The following is a 27,181-nucleotide window of genomic DNA, read 5'->3' as shown; positions in this document are numbered from 1 at the left end:
TTTTTTTTAATTTTTGAGAGAGAGAGGCAGAGAGAGAGAGAATTCTGATAGCACAGAGCCTGACGTGGGGTTTGATCTCAGGAACCATGAGGTCATGACCTGAGCTGAGATCAAGAGTCAGACACTCAACCAACTGAGCCACCCAGGCGCCCCCGGGATCCAATCTTTCTTAACCAGACCGACAATCAGTGAAGCTTATGTTAGCATTTGCACTTCCAGAAGTATCTTGTGCCAACCATTTCCTGAGTCTTGAGGGGCTTTGATGGTGTAGATTGGCTTGGGTTTTAGCTTTTCCATCACTTGCTTAGAAGCCTGTTTTATTGAACCTCCTAATTCATTTACCATTCCTCCATCTGCTTTCCTGCTTCCAAACTTTGATTGCTGTTGCAAGACAAAACAAAACAAAACTATCGTCACTTTAGCAAGCTTTTTGGGGGAAAAAAGCTAAAATAGATACAGGGGTTCAATCTGCTATCATTACTGAAAGCCTCTTCGTTTTCTATTGAGGTCGGTCCTTCCGTTACCTCTCATACTGCTCACAGATCCTTCATGTCTCAGCGTCGAGGACTGTCTTCTTTGGGATCCATCCTCTGAAATGAGCCCTCACCCCATGCACAGAGGACAATTCCTCCCTTTTTTCTGCCACTGGAACTTATTTTAGTACTTGCTGGCCTTTACTGCAATTATTTGATTGTTCTTTCTTTCCCAGAGTCTAGTCTCCCTGCCTACCTTGAGGGATAGAAAGAGCTCCCCAGAGTGAGCTGGCACCCAGCAACTTGGGTAGAGACTAGTGTCCCGAGCTCTCCTGCAGCTGGCTGTGGTCATGTCCCTAAAGCCAGCCGTATGGGACATGAGAGGCAGTGTGCGCGCTGCGTGGTGCGTCCACATGGAAAAGCCGTGCGGCGGCTTCCTCCTTCTCCTTCCTGCTCGTTAGGAAAATAGAAGACTCCTAGAAGGTGATCTTGAGGCAGAGCCACCCTGACCGCCCAGACCCATTCACTCTGGGCTAGGCCGGTAGGAGAAACAAAGTTCTGTAGGATTTAAGGTGCCATATTTGGGCAGCCTCTTACTTACGCAGCAGAGTCTGTACCACGTAGAGAGCAGCATGGACCTCGAATGTGAGACTACATCTCACTTTTTGCCCAATACCAAACACCTACAGCGGGACGCCCTGTCCAAGCTTGTCCCCGCAGCGGCAGGCTCACTCCCACCACTAAGTGTGGCCACGCGGTCACAGAGCATTGCGTGGAGGACAGGGAAGCATCATTGCAGCCACACGTGCCTGCCGTTCTTCAGACAAACACTAGAGATACTTGCATGATCTATGTAAAAGTGTGACTAGAAGTCAGGCAAACAGATGAAACTGTCAATTTTTTAATGTCTATTTTATTTTGAGAGAGAGAGACACAGAGTGTGAGCAGGGGAGGGTCAGAGACAGAGGGAGACACAGAATCGAAAGCAGGCTCCAGGCTCTGAGCTGTCAGCACAGAGCCTGACGCAGGGCTTGAACCCACGAACCGCAAGATCAAGACCTGAGCTGAAGTCGGATGCTTAACCGACTGAGCCACGCAGGCGCTCCAAGAAACTCTCAATTTTGAATGAGGGGGCAAAACTCACGGGACTCTCAAGGGCTAATGGATCTTTTCCTAAAATATCAAAAGGTTTTTTTTTTTTTAATTTATTTATTTATTTTGAGAGCGACAGAGAGAGAGAGAGAGAGAGAGAGAGAGAGAGAGAGAGAGAGAGATTCCCAAGTAGGCTCTGCACTGTCAGCACGGAAACTGAGATCATGACTTGAACCAAAATCAAGAGTCGATGCTTAACTGACTGAGCCACTCAGACACCCCGGCACTGAGATACTTTTGATGGCTTTGTTATATCCTAGCTATTGATATCAGTTGATGGTCCTAAAGACATACTGCCAGCAGTACAGTAATTTGATTTAGCAAGTTGTTCCTAAATTAAAATGAATCACTACCAGAGGAAGGAAAACAGAAAAAACGTCACTACATTTCAAGAACGTTTAAGAGAATGCGGTTCATTGGGGCATCTGGGTGGTTCAGCTGGTGAAACATCCAACTGACTCTTGATTTTGGTTCAGGTCATGATCCTGTGGTCCCTGGGACCAAGCCCTGTGTTGGGCTCTATGCTAATAGCGTGGAGCCGGCTTGGAATTGTTTCCCTCTCTCTCTGCCCCTTCCTAGCTTGCTTGCTCTCTCAAAATAAATAAATAAACATTAAAAAAAAAAAGAAAGAAAGAATGCTATTAAGATTTTACATTTAAATAATATGTCAGCTAGCCGTCAATATTTACTTAGTTGTGCTTATGTGCAGAACTGCTTGCCTCTATTTTGAAACTCTTTTCACAGCTTAGAGTAAAAATATACTTACAACATACTTTAACCTTTGTTTCATGTTTTTCTGGAACTCCTAAAAGCCAGACCAGTACTTTATTGCATAAAGTGATTCCTTTCAGAAAACAATGATTGTTTGTTTTCACCATAATAAGATGTCTCATGATAAGCCAGGTAAAGTGTGTGTTATAGCAATTAAAGAAAAAAATGTTTTAGTGTTTATTTATTTTTGAGAGAGAGAGAGAGAGAGAGAGAGAGAGAGAGAGAGAGAGAGAAATAGAGCATGAGTGGAGGAGGGACAGAGAGAAAGGGAGACACAGAATCTAAAACAGGCTCCAGGTTCTGAGCTGTCAGCACAGAGCCTGACAAGGGGCTTGAACTCATGAACTGTGAGATCATGACCTGAGCTGAAGTTGGATGCTCAACTGACTGAGCCGCCCAGGCACCCCTAAGAAGTCCTCTTTAAACTGTAGAGCTACATGACGATGAAAAGGAAGTTGTTAAAAAATCTTTATATGCTGGCCAAACTGACACTGGCTAGAAATTTCTACCCTCTCTGGCTGAGCAAAGCACTTTTCTTCAAGTGAAGGCTTTACCCTGGTGATCTGTGAACTCACAACATCGTCTCTGACTTCTCTTTTTCTAGCTCTTGCTTTGAAAGCTAAACACAGGGTCAATATGCCAGCGCAGGTGGTCACCACTGTAGCATCGGAGAGGAAATTCCAGCCCACCAGCCACATACCTGGAACTCTGCCAACAGGGAGCCATCAAGATGAGACATTCTCTCGCTAGGTGGTGCCCTCTTTTAGAACAGAAATACTCTTGGCAAGACTCTTATTAAGTTGTTTTCAACCATTGATAATTTTGTCTCTCTCCCTGAAGCTGAAAAGCACTATTAAGAGATGTGACAGAGGACAGAAGACAAGAGCAGGCCAAGGTCTCACTATCCAAAACACATCAGAGAAGTGGGAAAGCCCCCAAAAGTCCCTAACAATGAGCTTTACCTACATTGCAATTTTGCCTGATGCTGGCCCAGGGCCCTTAGATGCTGGGTGTATGATATTTAGTTTACTTCAGGATGTATAACCACCTTCATGTGCCAACAGGGGCACTGAGGTCGTGGCTGCATCAACTACATCCACGGACTTATTTAAGAAAAAAGAAATTAAGAAAAACAATGGCAGGTTTTTCAAATTACTAGCTTGTTTCTTGACTGTGCTGACTACATAATCACTCAAAATGGCCTGAATGCCCGGCGGGGGGGGGGGGGGGGGGGGGGGGGGGGGAAGAGGGAAATAAATACTCTTTGCAGGATAAAAATATGTCTAGCCACCTGTGGCATCTTTTCACATTCTGTTACACTTGTTAGAAATGACGCCAGGTCATTCCAACATGCCATTTAACCTGGAAACACCGCAAAATGCTTTCTGGGATGATCGGTCACTTCCTTCTGTGAATTTCTCTTTTCCAAAAAGTAGACCTTTGTAGATACACTTGTGTTGTACGATTTGTCACACAGACCACGTATGTTTGTATTTGTATTATGTGTATATGTATCTTAAAGTCTGACTGGGGAAGCTGACTCACTGGTGGTCAGTGAGTAGCAAATGGAGACTGTCAAGTAGCCCATGAGATTATTTTCTTCCATGAATGTGAGTAAGAGGCTCAGAGGCTGAGAGGACTGGGAGCTGGCGGAGTTGGAGAAGAACACACACCAGAGGGAAAACCTACAAACTCTCGCTTTTGGAGTTTCAGTCCTTCCAGACCCCTGCATGTTCCATGAGCCTTGTAATTCATGAGATCTCAATCACTAATATTTTATCTAAACTAACTTAGATTTCTGTTACTTACGATACAAATAATATAAAATTTTTTAAATGTTTATTTATTTTTGAGAGAAAGAGAAACAGAGTGAGAGGGGGGAGGGACCGAGAGAGAGGGAGACACAGAATCCGAAGCAGGATCCAGGCTTCGAGCTGTCAGCACAGAGCCTGACACAGGGCTTGAACCCACGAACCATGAGATTATGACCTGAGCTGAAGTCAGATGCTTAACCGACTGAGCCACCCAGGTGCCCCTGCGGCACAAATAATTTGAACCAGGACATTATTTTATCCAATTACTCAGTACAAATATAGCCTTGTTTGTATCGTGTCTAAAACCTGGAACGACAGGGGGCTGCAATGATTGTGGAGCTTAACCGCGGACAACTTCTACTCTGTCTTGTGTGCAGTTGTGAACCCGCCAATCCAGGAGCAGAAAATCTTTTTCTTTTCTTCTTTCATTTTTTAATATTTATTTATTTTTGAAGGAGAGAGAGAGACAGCGTGAGCTGGGGAGGGGCAGCGAGACAGAATGACACAGAATCCAAAGCAGGCTCCGGGCTCTGAGCTGTCAGCATAGAGCTGGACACGGGGCTTGAACTTGAGAGCTGTGGGATCATGACCTGAGCCGAAGTTGGATGCTTAACCGATCGAGCCACACAGGCTGCCCTGAAAATCTTTTTCTACTGAAGACTATGAACTGACATAAAGGCAGCAGAAATCAAACACAAAACAAAACAATTTAGTTTAAGCACTTAAAAAGTTCTCTTGGGGCATCTGGGCAGCTCAGTCAGTTAAGCATCTGACTCAATATTGGCTCAGGTCATGATGTCACGGTTTGTGAGATGGATCCTCATGTTGGGCTCTGCACTGACAGTGTGGAGCCTGCTTGGGATTCTTTCTCTCTCCAGCTCTCTCTGCCCTTCCTCTCTTCCTCTCAAAAATAAATAAATAAATAAATAAATAAATAAATAAATAAACAAACACTTTAAAAAACCAATCTCCAAAAAAAGCTCTCTTTAAGGAGAAATATAAAATGTTCATGTGTTTTGCTTTTAAAATTAAGAACAGAGGGGGTGCCTGGGTGGCTCGGTCGGTTGGGCGGTCGATTTTGGCTCAGGTCATGATCTCTTGGTCCGTGGGTTAGAGCCCTGAGTCGGGCTCTGTGCTGACAGCTCAGAGCCTGGAGCCTGCTTCGGATTCTGTGTCTCTCTCTCTCTCTCTGACCCTCCCCTACTCACACTCTGTTGTCTCTCTCTCTCAAAAATAAAAAATAAAAAAAAAAGTTAAAATTAAGAACAGAGAACATAAGCCAGTTACACAGTAAGTTCGTATGAAAGTTTCGAAGGGGTAGGAGGACACAGTGACACAGCAGAGCCAGAGGGACAGATGAGGGGAGAGAAGCTAGAAAGAAATGGGAGAGGAAGAGACACACTAACATAAAAAGGAAGGAGAGAAAAAGAGGACGAATGGGAGGAAATAGAAGGGGGACAGATCCAGGAAAGGGGCAATGGGAAAACAAAACTCAGCTGAAGGGGAGGTAGGACTCATGGGGGAGAGAAAGACACACAGTAGAAGGGTTGCTAGAGAAGAGACGACAATACAGAGGGGTAGGGGGAGGTCCAGAATGTTTGGCGTGTTAGGCAGAGGCCACCCTCAGGTTCTGGGGGCCCAGTGGAGTGGTGGGGGGGGGTGCTGTCCCTTCTCTGGCATTTACTACTTACAGCCCTTTAACGAGCTGGTTGATGAACGTCTGCAGGTCTGCCACTGCTCTGAACCTCAACAGCTTAGGGATTCCGCTTAAAGAACATGACTGCACCAATTCGCCAATGGACTTTCTCTCGGGTTCTGCTCGTTAGAACACAAGTTATCATATATTTTCATGTTTTTTAAATTTTTTATTATTTTTATGTTTTTTAAATTTATTTTTGAGAGACAGAGAGAGACAGTGTGAGCAGGGGAGTGTCAGAGAAAGAGGGAGACACAGAATCGGAAGCAGGCTCCAGGCTCTGAGCTAGCTGTCAGCACAGAGCCCGACATAGGGCTCGAACCCACAAACCGTGAGATCATGATCTGAGCTGAAGCCAGATGCTTAACCGACTGAGCCATCCAGACGCCCATATTTTTTGTTTTTGAGAGAGAGAGAGAGCATGCGCACAGTGGGGGAGAGAGGCACAGGCGGAGATTCCTAAGCAGGCAGAGCCCAGTGAGGGACCTCGATCCTACAACCCTGGGATCATGACCTGAGCCTAACTCAAGAGTCCGACACTCAGCCAACTAAGCCACTCAGGCACCTCAATTTTTACATTCTAAAAACAGCCTGTCAAATACATTTGGGACATGCTGGTTTAATCAAGGTTAAACGGGCTTCCTTGTACAATGCTTCCAAGAGCCTTTGATACGAAGTTCTAAGAGAGTTCTACAGGGGATGCAGGGATTCCCAAATTTGCCTGGTCACAGAATTCATTTTTCAAGAGAGTCACAAAGGTAGCTGTTCTGCAGAACACACTCTGAGAAGCACGGCACCAGGAGGATGCTATTCTCTTCAGATCCAAGCTTTATAATCACTGGCTGTAACTGTAACACCCCGAAGATCAGACAACAAGGGATAAAAGGCAAAATCTGGTTTGAAGCCCCGAGGTTTCCTAGTCCTACAGCCAACACTGCTATTTCTTTATCTCATTTTATCTTTAGATTGCTTTAAGTGCTTTTTATGAGAAGCTCAAAATTTAGATTCTTATATTTGATGCTCCCCAATATTTATCCTGAAGAACACTGTGCTAAACAATATTGCTTCTTTTCCTGTGAAACTTCATCCACTATGATGATTAAAAATTCAAAGTGGCGGGGCACCTGGGTGGTTCAGTCAGTTAAGCATCCAACTCTTGGTTTGGGCTCAAGTCATGACTTGGTTGTTTGTGAGTTCCAGCCCCATGTCGGGGCTCCACACTGAGAGGGCACAGCCTGACTGGGACTCCCTCTCTCTGCCCCTCTCCTGCTCGCTCTGCCTCTCAAAATAAATAAACTTTTAAAAGTTTAAAAAAATTCAAAGTGACAACTGCTAGTTTCCCTGCAAAGCCAACCATGCCAGGTCCATGTTCCCTTTTCATGGGCACATGGTAGCCCATCTACCTGTGGCCTTTTTTTTTTTGTAATATTTATTTATTTTTGAGACAGAGAGAGACAGTGTGAGTGGGAGAGGGGCAGAAAGAGAGGGAGACACAGAATCTGAAACAGGCTCCAGGCTCTGAGCTGTTAGCACAGAGCCCAATGCGGAGCACGAACCCATGAACCATGAGATCAGGACCTGAGCAGAAATTGGACGAAATTGGACAGTCAACTGACTGAGCCACCCAGGCGCCCCCCTGTGGCCTTTTAACTAATTTCCCCTTAGTGAACTTTCAGCTGAAGGGATCTGTACCACATTGGTCTAACTCATTTAAAAGGAACACTGGTTGTATTAGAACTTTCCATTTCCCTTCCCCTGTGCAGGAACACAGTGTTCATGAAGATAATGATGATGTCTTAGCGACGGCAGAAAAATAAGAAGGTACTAGAATGATGGTCTGGCACAGAGTCACTCCACCAACACAGACCACTTATCTTGACGAGACTGTCACACACACAGAAATAAACTTTTATCTTTAACGATGGAATTGCAATTTTGACTTGCCTTAATACAGGAATTTGACATTTATCCTAACACAGTGTTAATAATAATAAAAAAACATTTACGTGTTATAATTTATGGTACGCTCACATAAACATTATTTTTGTAAACCTTTTTCCCTTTGATTTTGTTCCTCCTTTTTGAAAGTGATTGTTGTCTGCTAGCATTTGTTCATCTGAACATTGAAAATTAAGGCTTTATTTGTCAATTACATCTCAATAAAGCTGGGCGGGGTAGAAAACAAAGACTAAGTTTGGTCATAATTATCAGCTCACTATTTTGTTGTTTTTTTTTTTAATGCAATGCTTTCAAACTATACTCTGAGTTGTCTAAAGTAGGTTCCTTTCTGCTAGTTTATTTATATACAATCAACAACAAAACTTCAAATATAAAATTCCCTATGAATTCCTAATGATATGTCTAATATCTTCATGATCTATAGTACCTTCTATGAAATAAAAGGTATCTATTACTCAAAAAAGTATCTATTTTGTTGGGAAAAGATACAGAATGGTTTAACAATGATTGTTTTAAATGCAATTTTATGTTGAAACAGTCTGCTAAATGACAGAAAGGCAAGTATTTGAAGGTAGCTATTGAAATATGCATGTATTTATGAATACATCTTTGGTAAAGAGCCAGACAAAATAAAGCATGACTCATTGTCAGTAAACGTTCCCTAAATGTTCTTGTATTATTATGGGAGAGGTACTGTCTGGTTTTAATAATGTATATAAAACAAATTGCTATTTACATCTACTCAAAGGCATTAAAAAACAATGATCTATTCAGCAGAAAGTCCTTTAAAATCTAACAAATTAATTATCCTTTATTTTGTTGCCAATAAGCTGAGGAACTACTTCTTAGGAAATAATTAGATACAATAAGACTTTATTACTTATGTTTCTTGTGGTTGGAACTCACAGTGTCTAGAAGTTTAAGGTATAAAGAGTATGTTTTTATTACATTCATTTTAGAGCATAGAGCAAGAGCTATTAGTAAATGCCTTTAGGGAGGGGGGACCACAAAATATCTTAAATTTCATCTCTGAATGCGATCACAGGTGATGGAATCTGCAACCATCTTACAATAGTGAAATCGGAAGGAATCTTAGAGATCATAATGATCCCATTTTGCAGATGAGAAATCAGAAGACCGAAACCGGATTTTAACTAAAAGAGGCTTCTTGAGAAGGAAAAACAAGTTTCCTTATGGAATTGTAGCGATTGTACAATTCAAACCTTGAGCAGTAACCTTTAACATCTCTCTGAAGGGCTGGCCTTACCATCTTTGCGCTGCACCCATGGGAAAAGTAAGGTAGAAGCAAGCGAGGCAGCCCACTTGTGTGTTTGTGGACCAGTGTGTAGCTGGGAATGGAAGGCAGCACTTCACAAGGTGGAACGTCCTCACAGAAGTATACTGATCTCTTTGGGAAGGGATGGGGGCTGGGGCTGGGACGCCATGTTTGGGAAGCCCCCTCCCGGAGGGCCGCGTTTCACAAGCAGAAGATTGCTGAAGATTGCAAAATGCTTCCTCAAGTGAGTTTCAGGTGACAATGCAATCTTAAAAAAATAAATAAATAAATAAATAAACCCAAACACTACAGTATACCAGATTTCCTACTTTCCTCTCAAAAAAAAAGTGTCCTCAAATCCTAGAAATTTAAAATCCGCTTTATTATGTGGTTCAGTCTTAAGCATCCAGGAAACGCACGCAGTTACACGTAGTTTTTAGTGACCTAAAACTCTTGTCTGGATGCCTCCTCCTCTTCGGAGAACGCACGTTCTGATGTCCTACCACCCTGGAACGTTAAGTGCCCACGACAAATAACAGAAAAGGCAAAGTTCGTGACAAAACCTCAGGGAGTCCGTCTCCTCTCTACCAAACCACCGAAGATGACAAACTTCGAAAGACAACTCAACCCTCACAGAACAGCACAGGAGCCCCTGGGCTGTGTCTGCGGCCCCGAGGTGGCCCCGAACTGCTCCCGGAGACGCGTTCCCACGGGTCACAGGGCACAGCATTTCTGAGGACCTTTACCGCATCCCCCTCCATCTCTGAACGAGGCTCGGTGAGCTCATGCAGCAGGCTGGGGGTGGGGGGACCCACCAGCAACGTGGGAGCCCCACTCCGCAGTTCTCCTGGGTCGCGTGCGGGGGGAGCACAAGGGGAGCTCAGGGTGGAGCGGGGGTGCGGGGCGGGAGGTGGCCGGGCTGGGGGTGCACAGCTAGGGGCGCCCAGTTTGGGGAGCAGGCAGCCGGATGGCGGTGGGAGGGGAGGGGCCCGAAGAGTTGGGCAGGGGCAGACAGAACGCGGGGTTAGAGGGGGTCCGCGAGATGGGGGTGGGAGGTGGAGGAAGGGGGCGCAGGAAATGGGCGCCAAAGAGAGAAGTGAGAAATTGCGGAGGAGGAAGTCGTCCCTGGAAGAGGAGGGGCAAAGGGGAAGCGAGGAGGGAGTGTTTGCACTTTGGAGAGCGCAGGGCCGGAGCCTCCTCCGAGCCGGGAGGGGGCGGCCGACGCGCGGAGGTCCCGGGGGTGGAGGGGTGGAGGGGTGGAGGGGTGGGGGCGGCGGTCCCGGCGGCCCTACCTGAAACGCTCCTGCCCCGCCGTGTCCCACAGCTGCAGCTTGATCCTCTTGCCCGGCTCGATCTCCAGCAGGCGGGAGAAGAAGTCCACGCCGACCGTGGGGTCGCAGGCGGGGGAGCGCAGCCCCGGGAAGCGGCCCTGCGTGAAGCGGTGCAGGAGGCACGACTTGCCCACCGTCGAGTCCCCGATCACGATGAGGCGGAACTGGTAGATCCAGATGGTCTCCATGGCTCACGTGCCCCCGCGGGCCGCCCCGCCCGCGCGCCCTCCAGCCGCCTGGCAAGTTTGGCGGCGGGAACTGTCCCTTCAGCACCGCCCGGGAACCCGCCCGCCGGCTTCCAGCATATTCCTGCGACTGCAGCCGCCGCCTGGTCCCCGCCCTCTCAGGAGGGAGGGGCGGGGCCCGGCCGGCAGGGGCGGGGCCTCGGGCCAGGGGGCGGGGCTCGAGGGAGGGGTAGCGGGCTGACTGTGCGCGACTCCTGCCCCCACCTTCGGTAAATCTCTCTACCCCAAATCTCACTGGGCGCCGCCGGGAAGGTGGGTGTGGCGAGAGGACGTGACGGCAGCGGCAGCCAATGAAAATGAAGCAAAGGCTCCCCCTCCTCGAGAGTCAGCCAATGAAAAGTGAGAATCTTTTTCTTACGGGCGTGGGGGCGGGCTTGTCAGAGCTAGGGTGGGCTTCTGCGAATGGGTCGCTTCTGGGGCGTCTTCCTTCCCATGAAGGCCCTGCCGGTTCCCACGCGCCTGAAGGTGCCCGCCGACGGCGTCCTGCAGTCTAGCTTTGCTCCACGCCGCCTCCCATGCGCACTAGGGCGAAGGAGTTGAGAACAGAATGAAAATAAATTTGCAGAGCAAGGTCTGGATGCTTCTAGCAAGTGCTTGGCCAGTGCTCCTGCCACCGGTGTGTATCTTCTTTCCGTATCTCACGGAAGAGTGAGAGAAAGGCCAGGTACCCTCTCCATCCTCTCTGGGGCCTTCCAGTCTCGAGAGGGATAGAATGAACCAAGAAAAAGAAAAGTGAGATGTTGAGCTGCTCATAAAAGTTCCCATTCTCCTGGCTCTCCGTTCTGTAAATGGGAAAAATCCTACAGAGGTCCCTACTTGGCAGAGCCAGCTCGGGGATCCAAATAAACCAAGCACACCTGAACTCTGATGAGATCTTACTGCTTCTTCATGCCCTCCTTAAAATTGGTAACAGTGAATTCAAGGTTCTATCATTTTAAGTGTATTTTTGCCAAAATAGAGTTTTCAACATTTCTGCTTTTTTTTCATGCCCGCATCCAAACTTGCAGTATAGTTATTCATTTTCACTTCCTATCTTTTTTTGAAGACAAAGGTATCGCTTTCAATATTGCATTTAATTCCCTGCCACCCAAGGGATTTCAGACTTTTTTCCTTCCAATAGTTGATCTTTCTGTCTTGCCATTTATACCTCAGATCTCCTTGTCTCCAATTGCTTCTACTCCTCAGTGTATATAAACATGCTCAAGTAGTCACAGTCCTCAAGCCAAACAAAGCATCTCTGCGTATGCGCCTTTAGATTTTTGCCTCCTCCATCATCCTCCTTTTCAAGTATTAGAAAAGAACCGTCTATACTCATTTTTAAGTAATCTCTACACTCAAGGTGCGGCTCAAACTTGCAACCTGGAGATCAGGAGTCTCCATGCTCTCCAGACTGAGCCAGCGGGCAGCCCATCTGAAATTGCTTTCGATGGGCTGCCAGGGATTTTCTGGCTATCAAATCCCCTCCCTTCTCCTCATCATCTATCTTTAGGCATCATTCTTCTTGACCTCCAGTAGCTGTTGTGGACTGTAGTCTACTGTTAAAAGCTGATTGGCTGACCCAGCTTCTTTCCACAGTTGTAGTCTTCCTCCAGGTGGGGATGGCCAGGTGACAGAGTTCTGACCATGGAAACTTAAATAGGGCTTTTGGTAAAGCTTTTGCTTTTCCAATGGGGAGTGGCACCCACGCTACCCGTCACTCGTTCTCTTTTGCTTTTCCTTCCTACCTGGGAGGTTTAAGAACCATCTTGTGACCATAGAGATGAAGGCTAGACGGTAAAGATGTTGGTGGGAGAGAGAGGAAGAGTCCTTCATGGAGTCGTTGGTCCGCTGTACCAGCTCTGGGCATCTTGTTTGAGACTCCTCAATCCCTGTTTAAGCCACTGATGCTTGGATTTTCTGTAAATTCAACTTGGATACTTTTATTTCTTGGCTTCTACATAAGTATTCTCTCCTAGTCTTCTGTATTTTTTAACCTTATTCACTGACTTCTCTTACTGTCAAACGTTTCTTAAATACTGAAATTTCTAAGACACCCAGTTTCCCTCTTTTTACCTTCTGCTCCTTTCGCCCATCACTGTGAACTACTTCTGGTGACCTCCTCAACTCCAGTGGCTTCAGTTACTCCTTTACCCAAACCACATCTTCTCCCTCAACCGCTGCTCTGTCTTGTGACCCGCATTTCCAAATACCTCAGCCCTTAAGTGTTGGATACACATTTCAGAGTCAATACATCTGTGTTGGTTAGGATTCTTTGAAACAAACTCCAGTTAGGGTGACATAAAATGATAAATGCACTTATCATAAGAATATGGAGGTATTTTTACACAATCCACAAGCAGGAATGCAGATGGTGTCCTAAGGGATTGAAACCCGGAAAGGGAAAGCTGTAAGGAACACAGGCAGCGTGTGTCTCTGTCTCTCTCATATTTACTTTCTTCTAACATCTGCTTAATTCTTACCTCCCTGTGAACCAGCTGTGTCTCCTGCTTCGTCCATATGGAAGACTATGGTTGCTGCAAGTTCCATGTTAGATATCTAGGCACATCCAGAGGCCGATTCCTATTTTCCTCCAGAGATAATCTAGTTGGCTCAGTTTGGAACAGGTGTTTATACCAAAAAGAAATGGCCAGTGAGACAGGAATATATAGCAAGCCAATCCCTTTGGATGGAGTATATGGCGTATTAGCAGTTCTGGAAAAAGGATTGGTCAGTAGCTTCCCTTTGTATCAAAAATATAGTCTCTATAATGTCCAAAAGTGAAATTAGATTTCTTTTCATGTTTCCTTTTCCTGTACTTTTCAGGTTGGTTAGTGTGTTTAGTGTCTATTCTAGCTCCCTGGACAAGTGAGAGCTGTGGTCCTGAATCTGGGGGCTGGGGGCTTGTGTTGTGTATAAGGAAGGGATGCAATTGTTCTGCAGGTGGCAGAATGTAGAGCTAAGGGTAATCTAATACATAGCGCCCTGGACAAAATTGAAATGGAAAGCAAAGTAGGCAGGTCAAGTGAAGCCTCTTAAAGAAACTAGGTAGATGGAGCAGAACATAGCTACAAGCCAACAGGATGGAAATGGGAAACCGGCCTAAAGGCTGGCTTGAATGACAGGTCAGAAGCATAGCCAGTTAGACGCCATTAGCCAGAGGAAAAGGGATGGGACTTTCCATAAGGTCCCCAGCCTCAGGAGAGATCTAACAAGGATCTAAGGTAACGTAGTTTAGATACCACATTCAGTTGGTTAATATAGAATAAAAACTTCACCTATCCTGGACTCTTCTCTCTATTTTGGCATATTCAGCCAATAATTAAACTTGTTATGTTTACCTCAGCGATATCTTTCAGATTTGACCTTTTCTGAACTCCCGATTGTCACTGTTCAGTCTCTTATCATTCCAGACTGTACTGCTCAGTAACCTGGATATTCGTTTCCTAGGTCTGTTGTAACAAAGCACCACTAACAGAATGGCTTAAGGTAACGTCATCTCAAGGTTCCGGAAGCTACAAGTCTGAGGTGTTTCCGGGTTTGTTCTTTCTTTGGGGCTGTGAGGGAGAATCTGTTCCAGGCCTCTTTCCTCCCTCCTGGTGCTTGGCTGGCAATCTGTGGCATTCCTGGGCATGTAGGTGTCCCATTCCAGTCGTCCACTGTCACATGACATTTTTTCTGTATCTTTTCACACAGTCTTCCTTCTGTGCATATCTGTGTCTGTGTCCACATTTACCCCTTTTAATGAGGACACCAGTCACCGTGGATTAGAGCCCACCATAATGACTTCATTTTAAATTGATCATTGGTAAAGGTTGTTTCCAAATAAGGCATGTTCTGAAGTCCTAGAGGTTAGAACTTCTTTGTATCTTTCTTGAGGGATATAATTCATTCCATGACAGCCTCCCATTTAGTTCTACATTGCTTCTAGAATTATGACATTGAACACTTCTGGTGACTCATTCCCTCTAGGACAAAGTCTGAATACCTAATCATGTAAAAATCATAATGTGGCATCTGTGATCTAGTCAGTGACTCCTCTACATGACATGCTGTTCATGCTACACTTTCCTCCCCCCCACTATTTAGTCCTCTCCTTGTATCCCTTTCACCATCCAACTGGTCGGCTGCCAGAGTCCAGCAGGTTCAGGGTTCCCTGAAGAATGGATGGTGTCGGTGAGAGAGATGGAGAGAACCTCAAGTTTCTTTCTGATCACCAGGCAGGCATCTCTTCACTGACTGAGACTCAGCTTTATTTATGGTTAAGTGTATGGCGAACAACACAGAAATGGCATTTGCCTTAGACAATGATTTCTGATGATAAATTTCTTTGATATGTAAAAATTTCCCAGAACATAGGTTTGTAGAAGACTCATGCATAACCTTTATCAATAGTGATTGATGTAGGTGATTTAGATGCTTATCATATGGGGAAGGAGGGTATCTTTAGAGTTCAAACACAAGACAATGTTTTTAGCATAGCAAAGGCAAAAGTTCTTTGTGAGCAGGGGTCAATAGCCTTTTTGCTTAAGTGGAAGTATAAGAAAAACAGGATTCTCAGGAAATGCAGTGTTTGCTCCCATAATCACAAGAGAAGTTCCTACAAGAAATTCCTTCACAAGATGCAATCAGCATATTTAGGGACAGAATAAGGGGACAAGTCACTCCCATGCCAGTCAACAAGGTGTCTGGGGGGGGTCTGTGCTCAAGCAAAAACAATTGAGTCGGGGTAGATATCAGTCATCATCTGACAGCAGGAGTCCTTGCAAACCTGCCTTACCTCACAAGGAGTATTCTCAACTGATGAGTTCAGGCTCCCAACAGTCGGCAAATTTCTATTCATCTTTCAAGGCCCAGAACAAATATGATCTCCCCTTTGTAATCTTTCTAAACCATTTATATCCCCAAGGAGAACTTATTTTTCACTCTCTGTGTTTCTACAACAGTTAAGCAAAGAGTACTCTGTACTTCTCCAATATCTCATATCTTCTATAATATAGCTCATTTTGAGTTATGGCTATTGGTTGGATGGTCTGGCTGGACTATAAGTTCCTCAAGGCCAAATGCAATGATTAATTCATTGTTATTTTCCCAGCACACACACAGCTAGTGCATAGTGGTGCTCATTTCTGAGCCGAAATGAACTGTTACCTAAAAATTCTCTATGACTCCGAACTTCTCTATATATGGAGTCTGCACATAACCTCATGAGCTTCATAATGAACTAAAATGGATTAATTTAATGATTACTAAAATTTGCATTTGAATAATCCATGAATAATTTTAAGTGTATTTGGGTTAATCATGCTGGTACAAATAATTTAATATTTTAATTAGAAATGTTATATTTGTGTTTATAGAAGTTTAAGCTTGGAAAATGAGGCACATACGTAGGGCAGATTTAAAAACATTCTTTTAATGTTTATTTATTTTAGACAGAGCACAAGCAGAGGAAGTGGAGAGAGAGGGGGAGAACAGAGGATAAAGTGGGCTTTGTGGTAACAGTAGAGAGCCTGATGTGGGGCTCCAATTCATGAACCAGGAAATCATGACCTGAGCCGAAGTCAGATGCTCAACCAACTGAGCTATAAATTCCACATATGAGTGAAATCATGGGGTGTTTGTCTTTCTCTGGCCGACTTATTTCACTTAACATAATACCTTCTAGCTCTATCTATGTCATCGCAAACGGCAAGATTTCATTCTTTTTTTTTTTAATGGCTGAGTAATATTCTAGTGTGATTGTATCACATCTTCCTTATCCATTCTTCAGTCAATGGACACTTGGGCTGAATCCATAGTTTGGCTATTGTTGATGTGAGAGTGCCCGTGTCCTTTCGAATCAGAATCATTGTATACTTTAGGTAAATACCTTGCAGTGCAATGGCTGGGTCATAGGGTACTTCTATTTTTAACTCTTTGAGGGCCCTCCATACTGTTTTCCAGAGTGGCTGCACCAGTTTGCATTCCCACCAACGTGTGAGAGTTCCCCTTTCTCCACATCTGTCCTAACATCTGTTGTTTCCTGTGTTGTTAATTTCAGCCATTCTGACAGGTGTGAGGCGGTGTTTCACTGTGGTGCTGATTTGCATTTCCCTGATGATGCGTGACATTGAACATCTTTTCATTTGTCTGTTAGCCAACTGTGCATCATCTTTGGACAAACGTCTCATTTTTTATTTCACTCTTTCTCATCTCCCCATAAGTGTCCCCTCAGCGAATTCCATAGGGCGTATATTCAAAATATTTCTAGATTCTAACCATTTCTCACTCTTTCCACCTCTGCCACCATGATCCAAGTGGCCATTGTCTCTGGTGTGGATTACTGGAATAGTATCTAATTAGGCCTTGCCCTGCTATTACTATTGCTATTTTCAAGCTGGCAGCTACAGTCCTGCAAGATGTAAGTCAGATCTTCTTACTGCTGTGCTCCAGAACTTCTCATGGCTTCTCATGTCACTGAAAAATTCAAATTCCTTGGTCTCTCATTACCTCTTGGGTCTCATCTTCTACCTTCTCTTTAATACCTTTACAACATACTGGCTTCTCTCGCTCTCTGGTTTTGTTTTTTTTTTTTTTTAGGATTTTATTTTTAAGTAATCTCTACCCCCAATGTGGGGCCCAAACTCACAACCCAGAAATCAAGAGTTGCATGCTGTACCGACTGAGGCAGCCAGGTGCACCGGACTGGCTTCCTTGCTGTTCCTCAAGCAGGAGAGCCAGGCTGCCACCTCAGAGTCTGTGGACTTGCTGTTCCCTCTGGAAGAGCTCTTTCCTTCTGTCTTTGCACAGCCTACTCTCTCTCCTCATTCATGCTCCACTGGAACATCTTCATTCGACTATTTAAAACTGTCCCCCTACTCCCTTCTCTGCTTTATCTTTCTCTATAGCACTTATTACCACATAACATAATATGCATTTTACTTATTCGTTTTGTTTATTGTTTGCACCCCCCCACCAAGGGGATGTAAGCTGCATGAAGGGAGGGACTTTTGTTTTGTTCACAGTCGTATCCCAGTGCTTACCACAGTACCTGGGTTATAATAGGCAGTCAGTACATATTTGTTGAATACATTTAAGGTTTCCACAAGTTTATCTCCAGAAGACAAAATCAGGGTAAATGATGAGGTATCTTTTTGCCCCAGTATTTTATTTTTAAGTAATCTCGACACTCAACAGGGGCCTTGAACTTGAACCCCGAGATCAAGAGTTGCATGCTCTACCGACTGAGCCAGCCAGGTTTCCTGATAAGGGGTCTTTAAGCTGAAAAGATAGTGACATTTATTTTTCAGATATGAAGACTGAAGACTTTGGATGGAAATTAAAGAAAAATGTTTCTGGGTATGGAGAGTAGAGAAAGAGCGTTATCAGTCACAATTTTGTATTTATAAATTGAGTGTTTCCTAATCTTTTCCTACCAACGATTGATTTTGATAATAAATTTGATGTCAAAACTGGCTGTTCTCCTAGTGGTTCTATAGGGAGTCAGGAGATGGATGAGTGAGGGCTCCATACGAAGTGGTTAATATCTTTACTACCCTCAATACCTGATCCTCAAAGTCAGGAGCCGATTACACTGGGAATGAAGTTCTGATTTGAACTGATTAGCTAGTCTCATTTAACCATCTTATAGGACTGTTAGAGTTTTCCAGAGTGTATGATTTCAGTGTGAACTGAAATCATTGCATAAAATTAGAAGTCAGTTTGAAATGTATGTGCATGCCTTTCTCAATACTCTAAAAAGTTACGATCTCCAAAGTTCTTTTCTGAATAGGGCAGTTCATGCAAAGTGAATCAGAAGCCAATTTACACTTTAAAAATATACTAATTTTCAGGGAGCCCGGGTGGTTCAGTCGGTTGAGCGTCAGACCCTTGATTTTGGCATAGGTCATGATCCCAGGGTCATGGGATTGAGCCTCATATCAGGCTCTGTGCTGAGCATGGAGTCTGCTTGAGATTCTCTCTCTCCCTCTCTCTCTGCCCCTCCCCTGCTTGTGCCCTCTCTTTTTGTCTCTAAACAAACAAACAAACAAACAAAAAAACCCTAGTTTTTATTTTGTTATATTTGCCTCACAAGGGGCATGTGAATGGTAGAATTTCCTCTATATGCCCCTCTGTACTTAGAAGATGCAACTCTATAGCCATTGCATTGTGAAGGCTTTTGCCATTTCTCAGTTGGACCAATGTCCATTTCCACTCCCCATCCCCAATACAGTCAGCTTATATAAACACCCAGGAATTTAAATGACCTCAGTAAACATGGGGAGGGAGAAAAAAGCCTGAATCGATAGTTTAAACCTACAATGGTTGGGGGGAAAAATAAAACCACATTAGGTCATTCAGTAGAATTGAGACTCGAAGATGAAGCTGAATTGTAGGAAGATAAAGTTACAGTTCACTTGCATGCCCAAAGCAGTAGGCTGGAAATACTAGCCTGCTGAAAGAGGAGGAACTGATCCAACTGATAGCTGACATATGAGAGTGATCCAAACACATGTGTACTCCAGGGAAGTATGCACATTCATTCAGACACAATATGCATGTGAGTCTCAGGACTTTTGTGAGAAATATATACATGAGTGGTGAATGAGAAATCTCCTGGAATGCGTAGCTGCATTTTTTCACGTCATCCCTCTGGAACGCCCATAGCGGACTTCTTGTGTCAGTTGGTTGTAGTCTTGTAATAGTGCTGGTCTGTCTCTTGCTTTAGAAGTCATCCAGGTTGACTAAATTCTGGTCAATTCTGTCTTGTATATATCTTTCGAGTCTGTCCACGTTTTGCCTTCCCCAGCACTGCTGCCCCGATTTTGACACTCATCATCTCTTACCAGAATTGTTATAAGCTCAATTCCTCAGGTTTGCCCAACTCCAAAAGATCTTCAGGAATCTTTCCCATGCATAGAATAATCTAATCATATTACACCTAGCTCAAACTATTTCAAATATCCCATGTCTATACATATAAACAATGCTTAAAGAATAACATTTACATTTAAACTTATTAGGATGGCATAAAAGATATGCTTTGGTACCATGGGATTTTCCTTCATCTTCTACTTTTTATTTGCTTTTACATTATTATGCTATATGTGGCTCCCGAAATGCCATGGTCTAGATCAATGTCATATACTTTGTATCTGTTAGCATTAGCATTAGATTAGGCTATGAGTGACAGAAATAACAAAATAAGAATGGCTGAAATACGAGTGAAATTTATCTCTCCTTCATGTAAAAGAACTATGAAGTTGGACTGTCTAGGATCAACAGGGTATCTTTACAAAGGTGGGGACTCAGGCTCTACCAACATAGAGGAAACACAGCTTTTAAACCCAGAAGAGAAAGTGAGTTTTTTTGACATCATCTGAACCTTAGCATCAAGCTATAGCTAAAGCAGGATGTACCCTTGGGCTTTTAAATTACATGTGTGATCATAAATTCAGGCCATGGTATCTAAGGTGAATAAGGAAGAAAATGAGGACAAGAATCTTTGATAGATTGAAGTGGTGGTGGTGGTGGTGATGGTAGAGGTGGTGACGGTAGTGATGATGGTGGTGATGATGTAGAGGCGGTAGTGATGGTGATGATGATGGTGGTGATGATGATGATGGTGAAGGTGGCAGTGATAATGATGGTGAAGGTGGTGGTGGTGGCAGTAGAGGCAGCTGTAGTGGGGATGGTGGTGGTGGTGGTGGTGTCCCTGGGTAGGTGCTCTTAACGAGGTGAAGAATGTGGCAGTGCACTACTTAGGTAAAGAAGCTGGATGGGCAGCAAAGAGGTTGAGATGTTAGATTTGTAAGTTGGAAGTAAGTGGACCCATTTCTAATGATGATATTCAGGATGTGACTGGAAAGTTGGTACCTCAGGTTGTCTAGATGAAAAATGTCCATAAAGAGAAGGAAGTCAAGAAAGTGAGAGGCCCGTGAGTTTGATGGTTTTGTATAAATGCCCCTCGGTGTAGGCCAATGACATCATGTCTGAGTTTAGTTTAGCAAGAACAGGATTGTCAGAATCTGAGGTCTACTTCTCTTCTGTTTTGGTCTTTTCTAGGGATAGATCTTAGCATGAACTGGGGGAATAACCCGTTCAGTCATTCTTCCAGAAATATTATTTGTCTGACTTTGGATAAGTATTGTGAGTTCAATGTTATTTTCAATGGCAGGTAGCTGGAGTGTAGTTCAAGGTAGAGCCATAAATATTAATAGTGATCTAGGCTGGGGATAGGAGTGACAGCTTCTTTTGAGAGCAGAAAAAAGTCTTGAAGGGCATTTTGGGTAGGGCCTAGATTCTCCTCAGGCAGTAGTTTGGAATTCATTCTAGTGTAAAGATGCAAGGATCCTTAGGACCCCAAAGTTCAATATAAGAAAGCATGATTTTAGGAGCTTAACATGGAAAACTTTTATATCAGATGAAACTACATGTCTGTCTTAGCCATTCAGTAATTCAATGAGTTAACTTGTAGAATTTATAAATGACAAGCAAGTTAAACATTGGTATCTGTCTTTCAAGGCTAACAATTTATTGTTGAAACAGTTGACTTTTGGAAACATTTCTTGTCTGAAAATAGCACAGAGTTACAGTAGAAGAAACATTTAAAAGTGATTCACATTTAAGATGGTTAGTTTTTAGTTTGTTCTGTTTTATGGCTAGGGACCTGTAATCTACTTACCCAAGAGCAGCATCATAAGGTACAAATATTTTTTTAAAAAATTTCTTTATGTTTTTTATTAATTTTTGAGAGACAGAGAGAGACAGTGCGAGTAGGGGAGGGGCAGAGAGAGAGGGAGACTCAGAATCCGAAGCAGGCTCCAGGCTCCAAGCTGTCAGCACAGAGCCCAATGTGGGGCTCGAACCTACAAACCGTGAGATCATGACCTGAGCCAAAGCTGGACGCTTAACCGACTGAGCCACTCAGGCGCCCTCATAAGGTACAAATTAAGAAACAGAGGAGCTGGAACATAGTTTATCTTTATTCCAGGGGAAATTGCTATCTGCTTTATCAAAAGACCATTTCTACCAGTGAACAGACTATTCACAAATGAAGAAATATGAATGGCCATTAAGCATTGAAAAATGCCCAACTTCACTAGTAATCAAAAAGATGCAAATTAAATCAATGATATGCAATTTTTACCTATCAAATTGACAGTTTTGCTGAGGGTGACTAACTTGATGATCGATCACCTTAGTTTTCCCTTACCTCACTTTTCCCATCACTGGAAATTAAATGACTCAAACGTTAGGGTATAAATCATCACAGTGAATTACAGGATCATTAAAGAAAACAATTTTGTTGGAATTTCTAAACTGTGAATGCAGAAGCAAATTTTCCTCTAATCCCAGACCCAAAACATTTAGAAAATGTTTCTCTATACAGATGCTCAGAAGCCCATATTATATAGGCTCGCCTCCAATTCTAAACCTTCTCAGATGCCATTTATTTCTGATTGGAAGTCCACCAAAGAGTGTTCGGGACCTATTCACCTTATCAGAGCTAAACGCTTGGACTCTTATTATTCCTTAAGAAAGGATTTTGCTTTTACTACATTTTCTATCAAGCGACATTTCATTAGAATAGGCTGCCTGAAGTGTAGCCTCCATCTTCAATAATGCATTCATGGAGTTGTTGCAAATGAGTGCCCATTTATTTTTATTAAAAACATAGAGACCTAGTGAATTGTGTGTGTGTGTGTGTGTGTGTGTGTGTGTGTGTGTGTGTGTGTTTTAAGATTTTATTTTTAAGTAATCTCTACATCCAATGTGGGGCTTGAACTTACTACCCCAAGATCAAGAGTCACACACTCCACTGACTGAGCCAGCCAGTAACCCTGAGACTTAATGAAGTGTAAGCGTCATTGATATAATCCTCCCTTAGTTAAATATATTGAATCTCCCTAACATCCTAAAGATCTCAAAAAGAAAAAGAAAAAAGGTTTTCTTTTCCTAAACCACCATCTTTCATGTCTCTTCGGATGCTGGTGTCTGGCCAGTAGTTCTTTGATGGCTTGGATGGTCATGATTTCAGCCTTGTCTTCCAAGGCTTTCAGGGAGGGTCAACAGGGTCTAAATCCTGTGTGGCCACCTGCCACCCATGCCTCCAACCACACCGTGCCATGCACATGCGCATACCTTTCCTCCTTGTCTCCATGCCATGAGCACCAGCGTTTGGCTCTCCTCCTCAGGTGTACCTCCCACCATCCCCCACATACCATCTGTAGAGCTGGAAGAGACCTGAACGATTATCCAGTCTAGTGAAAGCCCATCGTTCTAAGCTTAATTTTTGCCAAAGTGTAACAATATATAGTGGCAGTTTCAACTAAATCCCCTGTGCAACAGAGAGCATCTTCAGGCCAAGATGCAAAAATTTCAAGAGACACCCCAAGACAGGTCTTCCAACTCCTATAGCCCTGTCTAAGGAGAGAGTGTGAGGTCATGGATTGTGGGTGATGAAACGTGAGTTTTGCAGAGTAGCTGGTGGTGTTCTGTGAGCTCCCCTTCCCTCCCCAAGGATGCCTGCCCCTGGCCTCAAGTTCAGGGAAAGAACCTCAACAGCACCATGCACAGACTTCAACATGTGCCCCCACCAGTGGGCAAATGTGTGTGTTTAAAAAAAATTTTTTTTTTTACATTTATTTATTTTTGAGAGGCAGAGACAGAGTGTGAACAGGGGAGGGGCAAAGAGAGAAACAGAATCTGAAGCAGGCTCCAGGCTCTGAGCTAGTGGTCAGCACAGTGGCTCAGTTGATTGAACGTCTGACTTCGGCTCAGGTCATGATCTCATGGTTCGTGGGAATGTGTGTTTTTTAAAATTAATGTTTATTTTTGAGAGAGAGACAGAGACAGAGACAGAGTGTGAATGGGGAAAGAGCAGACAGAAAGGGAGACACAGAATCTGAAGCAGGTTCCAAGCTCTGAGCTGTCAGCACAGATCCCTTACACAGGGCTCGAACTCACAAACTGTTAGATCATGACCTGAGCCGAAGTTGGAGGTTTAACCGACTGAGCCACCCAGGTGCCCCAGTTAGGGAATGTGTTTTAACTACACCTGAGAAATCTAAAAAGAGAGGGGCTTGCTGGCTGTCTCTTCTAGTGGAGGAGTGAAGCAGAGGCTGCCGATGTGTTGGGACTCACCTGCATTTCTCACTTTGTTGGGGCAAAGGATGAGTGTCTTCCGTGAACCACAAGGAATTGTGCATGTGAGAAGCCAGCATGGAAGTGTCCCCGAGTCCCCCGCTGCAGGTGCACCCCTGGATGCCTGTGGAGTGCGGAAGGAGCAGCCAGCACCGGTCAGAATCCAGGGGCTGGCACCCACGGCAAGGGACTTGCAGCCTGAAGCTTTCTAGTGACGTGGGGTTTATGAAGCCTGCACGAAATCTGCCAAGCTGCCCAGGATTTCAAAACAGCTGATTTAAAATCTTCTCTGAGAACAGAAAGCATGATGTCTGCATCACCACTGCAGTGCCGGGTAGGTATGAATTCTTATGCTTTCCTTTCCTTTCTTTTCCATGTCCTCAGACCTTGGAGCGGCCAAAACCCAGGGTTGGCAAGACGAGGGAGAAGAAGCAGTAGACGGGGTGGAGGGCGGATGCTGCCTTTCTCTTCTTCCAAGAGCCGGCTTCTGGCTGCAACAGGCCAGACTGGGGGATCCGGGACTGGAGATTTTTATTATCGAATTGAATGTGTGTTGTGTGACCTGAAGAGAATAAATGGGCATTTTATTATATAAGAATGACCTGAAACCAGCTGGTGTGACTTTTTATCTGGAGCTGGGAGGCAGTGAGTGCCCAGAATGGCCGTAAGGGACCCTAGTGAAGAGTCACCCGGACCTCTCAGACCTTGTGCAGCCCCCTGTGCTGCGGCTTTCGAAGCCTACAAAAGGCACATTTCATTGCACATGGGTGATAATTCAAATGACATTCAAGGTCTATCCGTGTCCCAACTTCTAACTGTCACAGCTCCCCACTCCTTCCAAAAAGTCCACATCACGTAATCGCAGATTCCTGTCCTTGGGTATCTATTGCCTACAGTCCTTTCAGGTGCAGATAGATAACAAAAACCAGTCCAGCTATTTTAAGTAGGAAAGTATTTAGTGCAGGAATTCGGTGGTGGAAACTGCTGGGAGGGCTGAGGGGCGGGCTCTGGATGGAGACTCCAGCGATGAGGCCTGGAATAGCACCGGCTCCAGAGCCACCAGGTCTGCCACAATCCAGATGCTGGGTAGGGGTGGGGCGGGGGGGGGGGGGGGGGGGGGGGGGGGGGGGGGGGGGGGGGGGGGGGGGAATCAGGAGGCCGCGCTACAGTTGTTGTCTCCAGAAACATCCCGTCTCCACTTTGATACAGGAATCAGGGCCGCTGCCACTGCATTTGTTGTCTCCAGAGCCATTTTACACTTGATATATCCACAGCAGCAAGAAAAGATGCCATGCATGTTATATATATTTTTAAGTTTATTTTTGAGAGAGAAGAATGTGAGTGGGGGAGGGGCAGAGAGAGAGGGAGATACAGAATTCAAAGCAGGCTCCAGACTCTGAGCTGTCAGCACTGGCCCCACTGTGGGGCTTGAACCCACGAACTGTGAGATCATGACCTGAGCTGAAGTTGGGCTGAGTCTCCCAGGCGCCTCATCACTTCTCCACTCAATGACTTCAAATAAATTGTTACTTTTTCTGCTTTTCCTGATTGAAATTTTCGATACCAGTGATAGATATGGATCAGTCTTCCTTATTTACTTTTTTATTTTACTTTTTATTTTTTTAATGTTTATTTTTTTGAGAGAGCGAGCGAGTAGTAGAGGAGCAGAGAGAGGGAGACACAAAATCCGAAGCAGGCTCCAGGCTCTGAGCTGTCAGCACAGAGCCCGAAGCAGGGCTCAAACTCACGGACCATGACATCATGACCTGAGCTTTAGTCGGATGCTCAACCAACTAGGTCATCCAGGCGCCCTGGATGCCATGCATGTTAATTACTCAGTGTCCATTTCACGCAGTCCTGAATTCAAGTCTTGTGCATGTGTGTGATGAATACAATTGAAGTCTTCCAGAGACTTGCGTAAATGTGGTTTTAGCTTTAGGAGGTTAGGATACTTGGTGAGGCAATCCACTGCACCTGCTGTACCATAGCTCTTTCTTAGTTGATACACTTTTTGACTTGATCACGTTCTCCAGAAGCTTCCCAAAAAGGCATAGCAAGGAATTTTTAAAAAATTGTTTAAATGTTTTTTATTTATTTTTGAGACAGAGGGAGATGGTATGAGCGGGGAGGAGCAGAGAGAGAGGGAGACCAGAATTAGAAGCAGGCTCCAGCCTCTGAGCTGTCAGCACAGAGCCTGATGTGGGGCTCCAACCCACGAATGTGAGATCATGACCTGAGCCGAAGTCGGAGGCGTTAACCGACTGAGCCACCCAGGTGCCCCAGCAAGGAATTTTTTGAGAAATTTAATGTCTAAAATGTCTTTATTTTACCTTCCTATGTACCTAATAGTTTGCCCTAGTGTTTAATGGTTGGAAATAATTTTCCATTAGAATTTTGAAGACATTTTGGTATTGTCTCCTGGATTCCGGGGTTGTGGATAAAAAGTCCAATGCCATTTCGATTTCTAAATGTTTGTATGGAAACAACTTGCTTTTTCCCTCTCTGGTCCACTTTTTGGATCTTTTCCTTATGTCTGGTTTTATAAAATGTTACAATGATGTGACTTTCTCCTTTGCTGCAGATTCTTTCATTATGGATACTGTTGCTTTTCCATACTAGGATATTTTTGGTATTTGTTTTCAATTTGAGAATTTCCTTTTCTTCATTTCTTCATTCTCTACCTAAAATGCCCTCATTTTCTTCCTGAAATGCCTGAAAAGTTGGATGTATCCTCTGATTTTGGATATATCTTCTGATTTTCTTATTATCTCCTTTTTTCTATCTTTTTGTATCTTGGTTTCACTTCTTAGTAGATTTCTTCAACTTTATCTTTCAATCTTTCTGATGAATTTAAAAATTTTCCTACCATCCTTTCATTTCTGAGAAGTTTTTGTTGTTGTTGATGCTTCCTGATTATTTTCTTTTTATAGAATAATGTTCTTGTTTCGTAGTTACATTATTGTATGATCTCTCTGGTAATATTATTATTTTTAAAGTTTTACTTATATTATTTATTCCGGCTTAGTCTTTTTTCTCTGACTTCATTTTATTCTATCTAGTGGCTTGTTTTGGCTTCTGACTTTCCACACTAGGTTTCAGCTTCCTTAATTCTGCTTCATCATCTACCAATTGATTGTTCAACTACTTTTATCTTCTGAAATTTGTTTCTTTTTTTAATTTATAGTTTATTGTCCAGTTGGTTTCCATATAACACCCAGTGCTCTTCCCCACAAGTGCCCTCCTCCATGACCATGACCCCCTTCCGCTTTCCCCCCTCCCCCTTCAGCCCTCAGTTTGTTTCCAGTATTCAAGGGTCTCCCATGATTTGCCTCCCTCCCTCTCCCCAACTCTTTTTCCCCC

General features: G+C 44.1%; 1 protein-coding gene and 1 long non-coding RNA gene across 3 annotated transcripts in view; one reads left to right on the top strand and one right to left on the bottom strand.

Moving 5' to 3' along the window:
• Positions 1-10,823, bottom strand: part of RAB39A (RAB39A, member RAS oncogene family) — a 29,165-nt gene extending 18,342 nt beyond the window's left edge. The window contains exon 1 of the mRNA XM_029956489.1: positions 10,434-10,823. Coding sequence (XP_029812349.1) covers positions 10,434-10,660 — 227 coding nt within the window. The 5' untranslated portion in view covers positions 10,661-10,823. The remainder of the gene's footprint in view (positions 1-10,433) is intronic.
• On the top strand, positions 9,518-24,390 carry LOC115306214. 2 transcript variants are annotated; one of them, XR_003915246.1, is made up of 3 exons: positions 9,518-9,918; positions 10,466-11,333; positions 24,206-24,390. It is a non-coding gene; the product is annotated as an uncharacterized LOC115306214 (long non-coding RNA). The 2 variants fall into 2 exon arrangements; XR_003915247.1 differs by lacking the exons at positions 9,518-9,918; positions 24,206-24,390 and adding an exon at positions 10,245-10,372 and having other exon boundaries at positions 10,466-11,303.
• The last annotated feature ends 2,791 nt before the right edge of the window (positions 24,391-27,181 follow it).

This window comes from Suricata suricatta, chromosome 11 (assembly GCF_006229205.1).
Source record: "Suricata suricatta isolate VVHF042 chromosome 11, meerkat_22Aug2017_6uvM2_HiC, whole genome shotgun sequence".
In the NCBI taxonomy this organism is placed as follows: domain Eukaryota; kingdom Metazoa; phylum Chordata; class Mammalia; order Carnivora; family Herpestidae; genus Suricata; species Suricata suricatta.
Note: the sequence above shows the minus strand (reverse complement) of the source record. Positions and strands in the feature narration are given on the sequence as shown.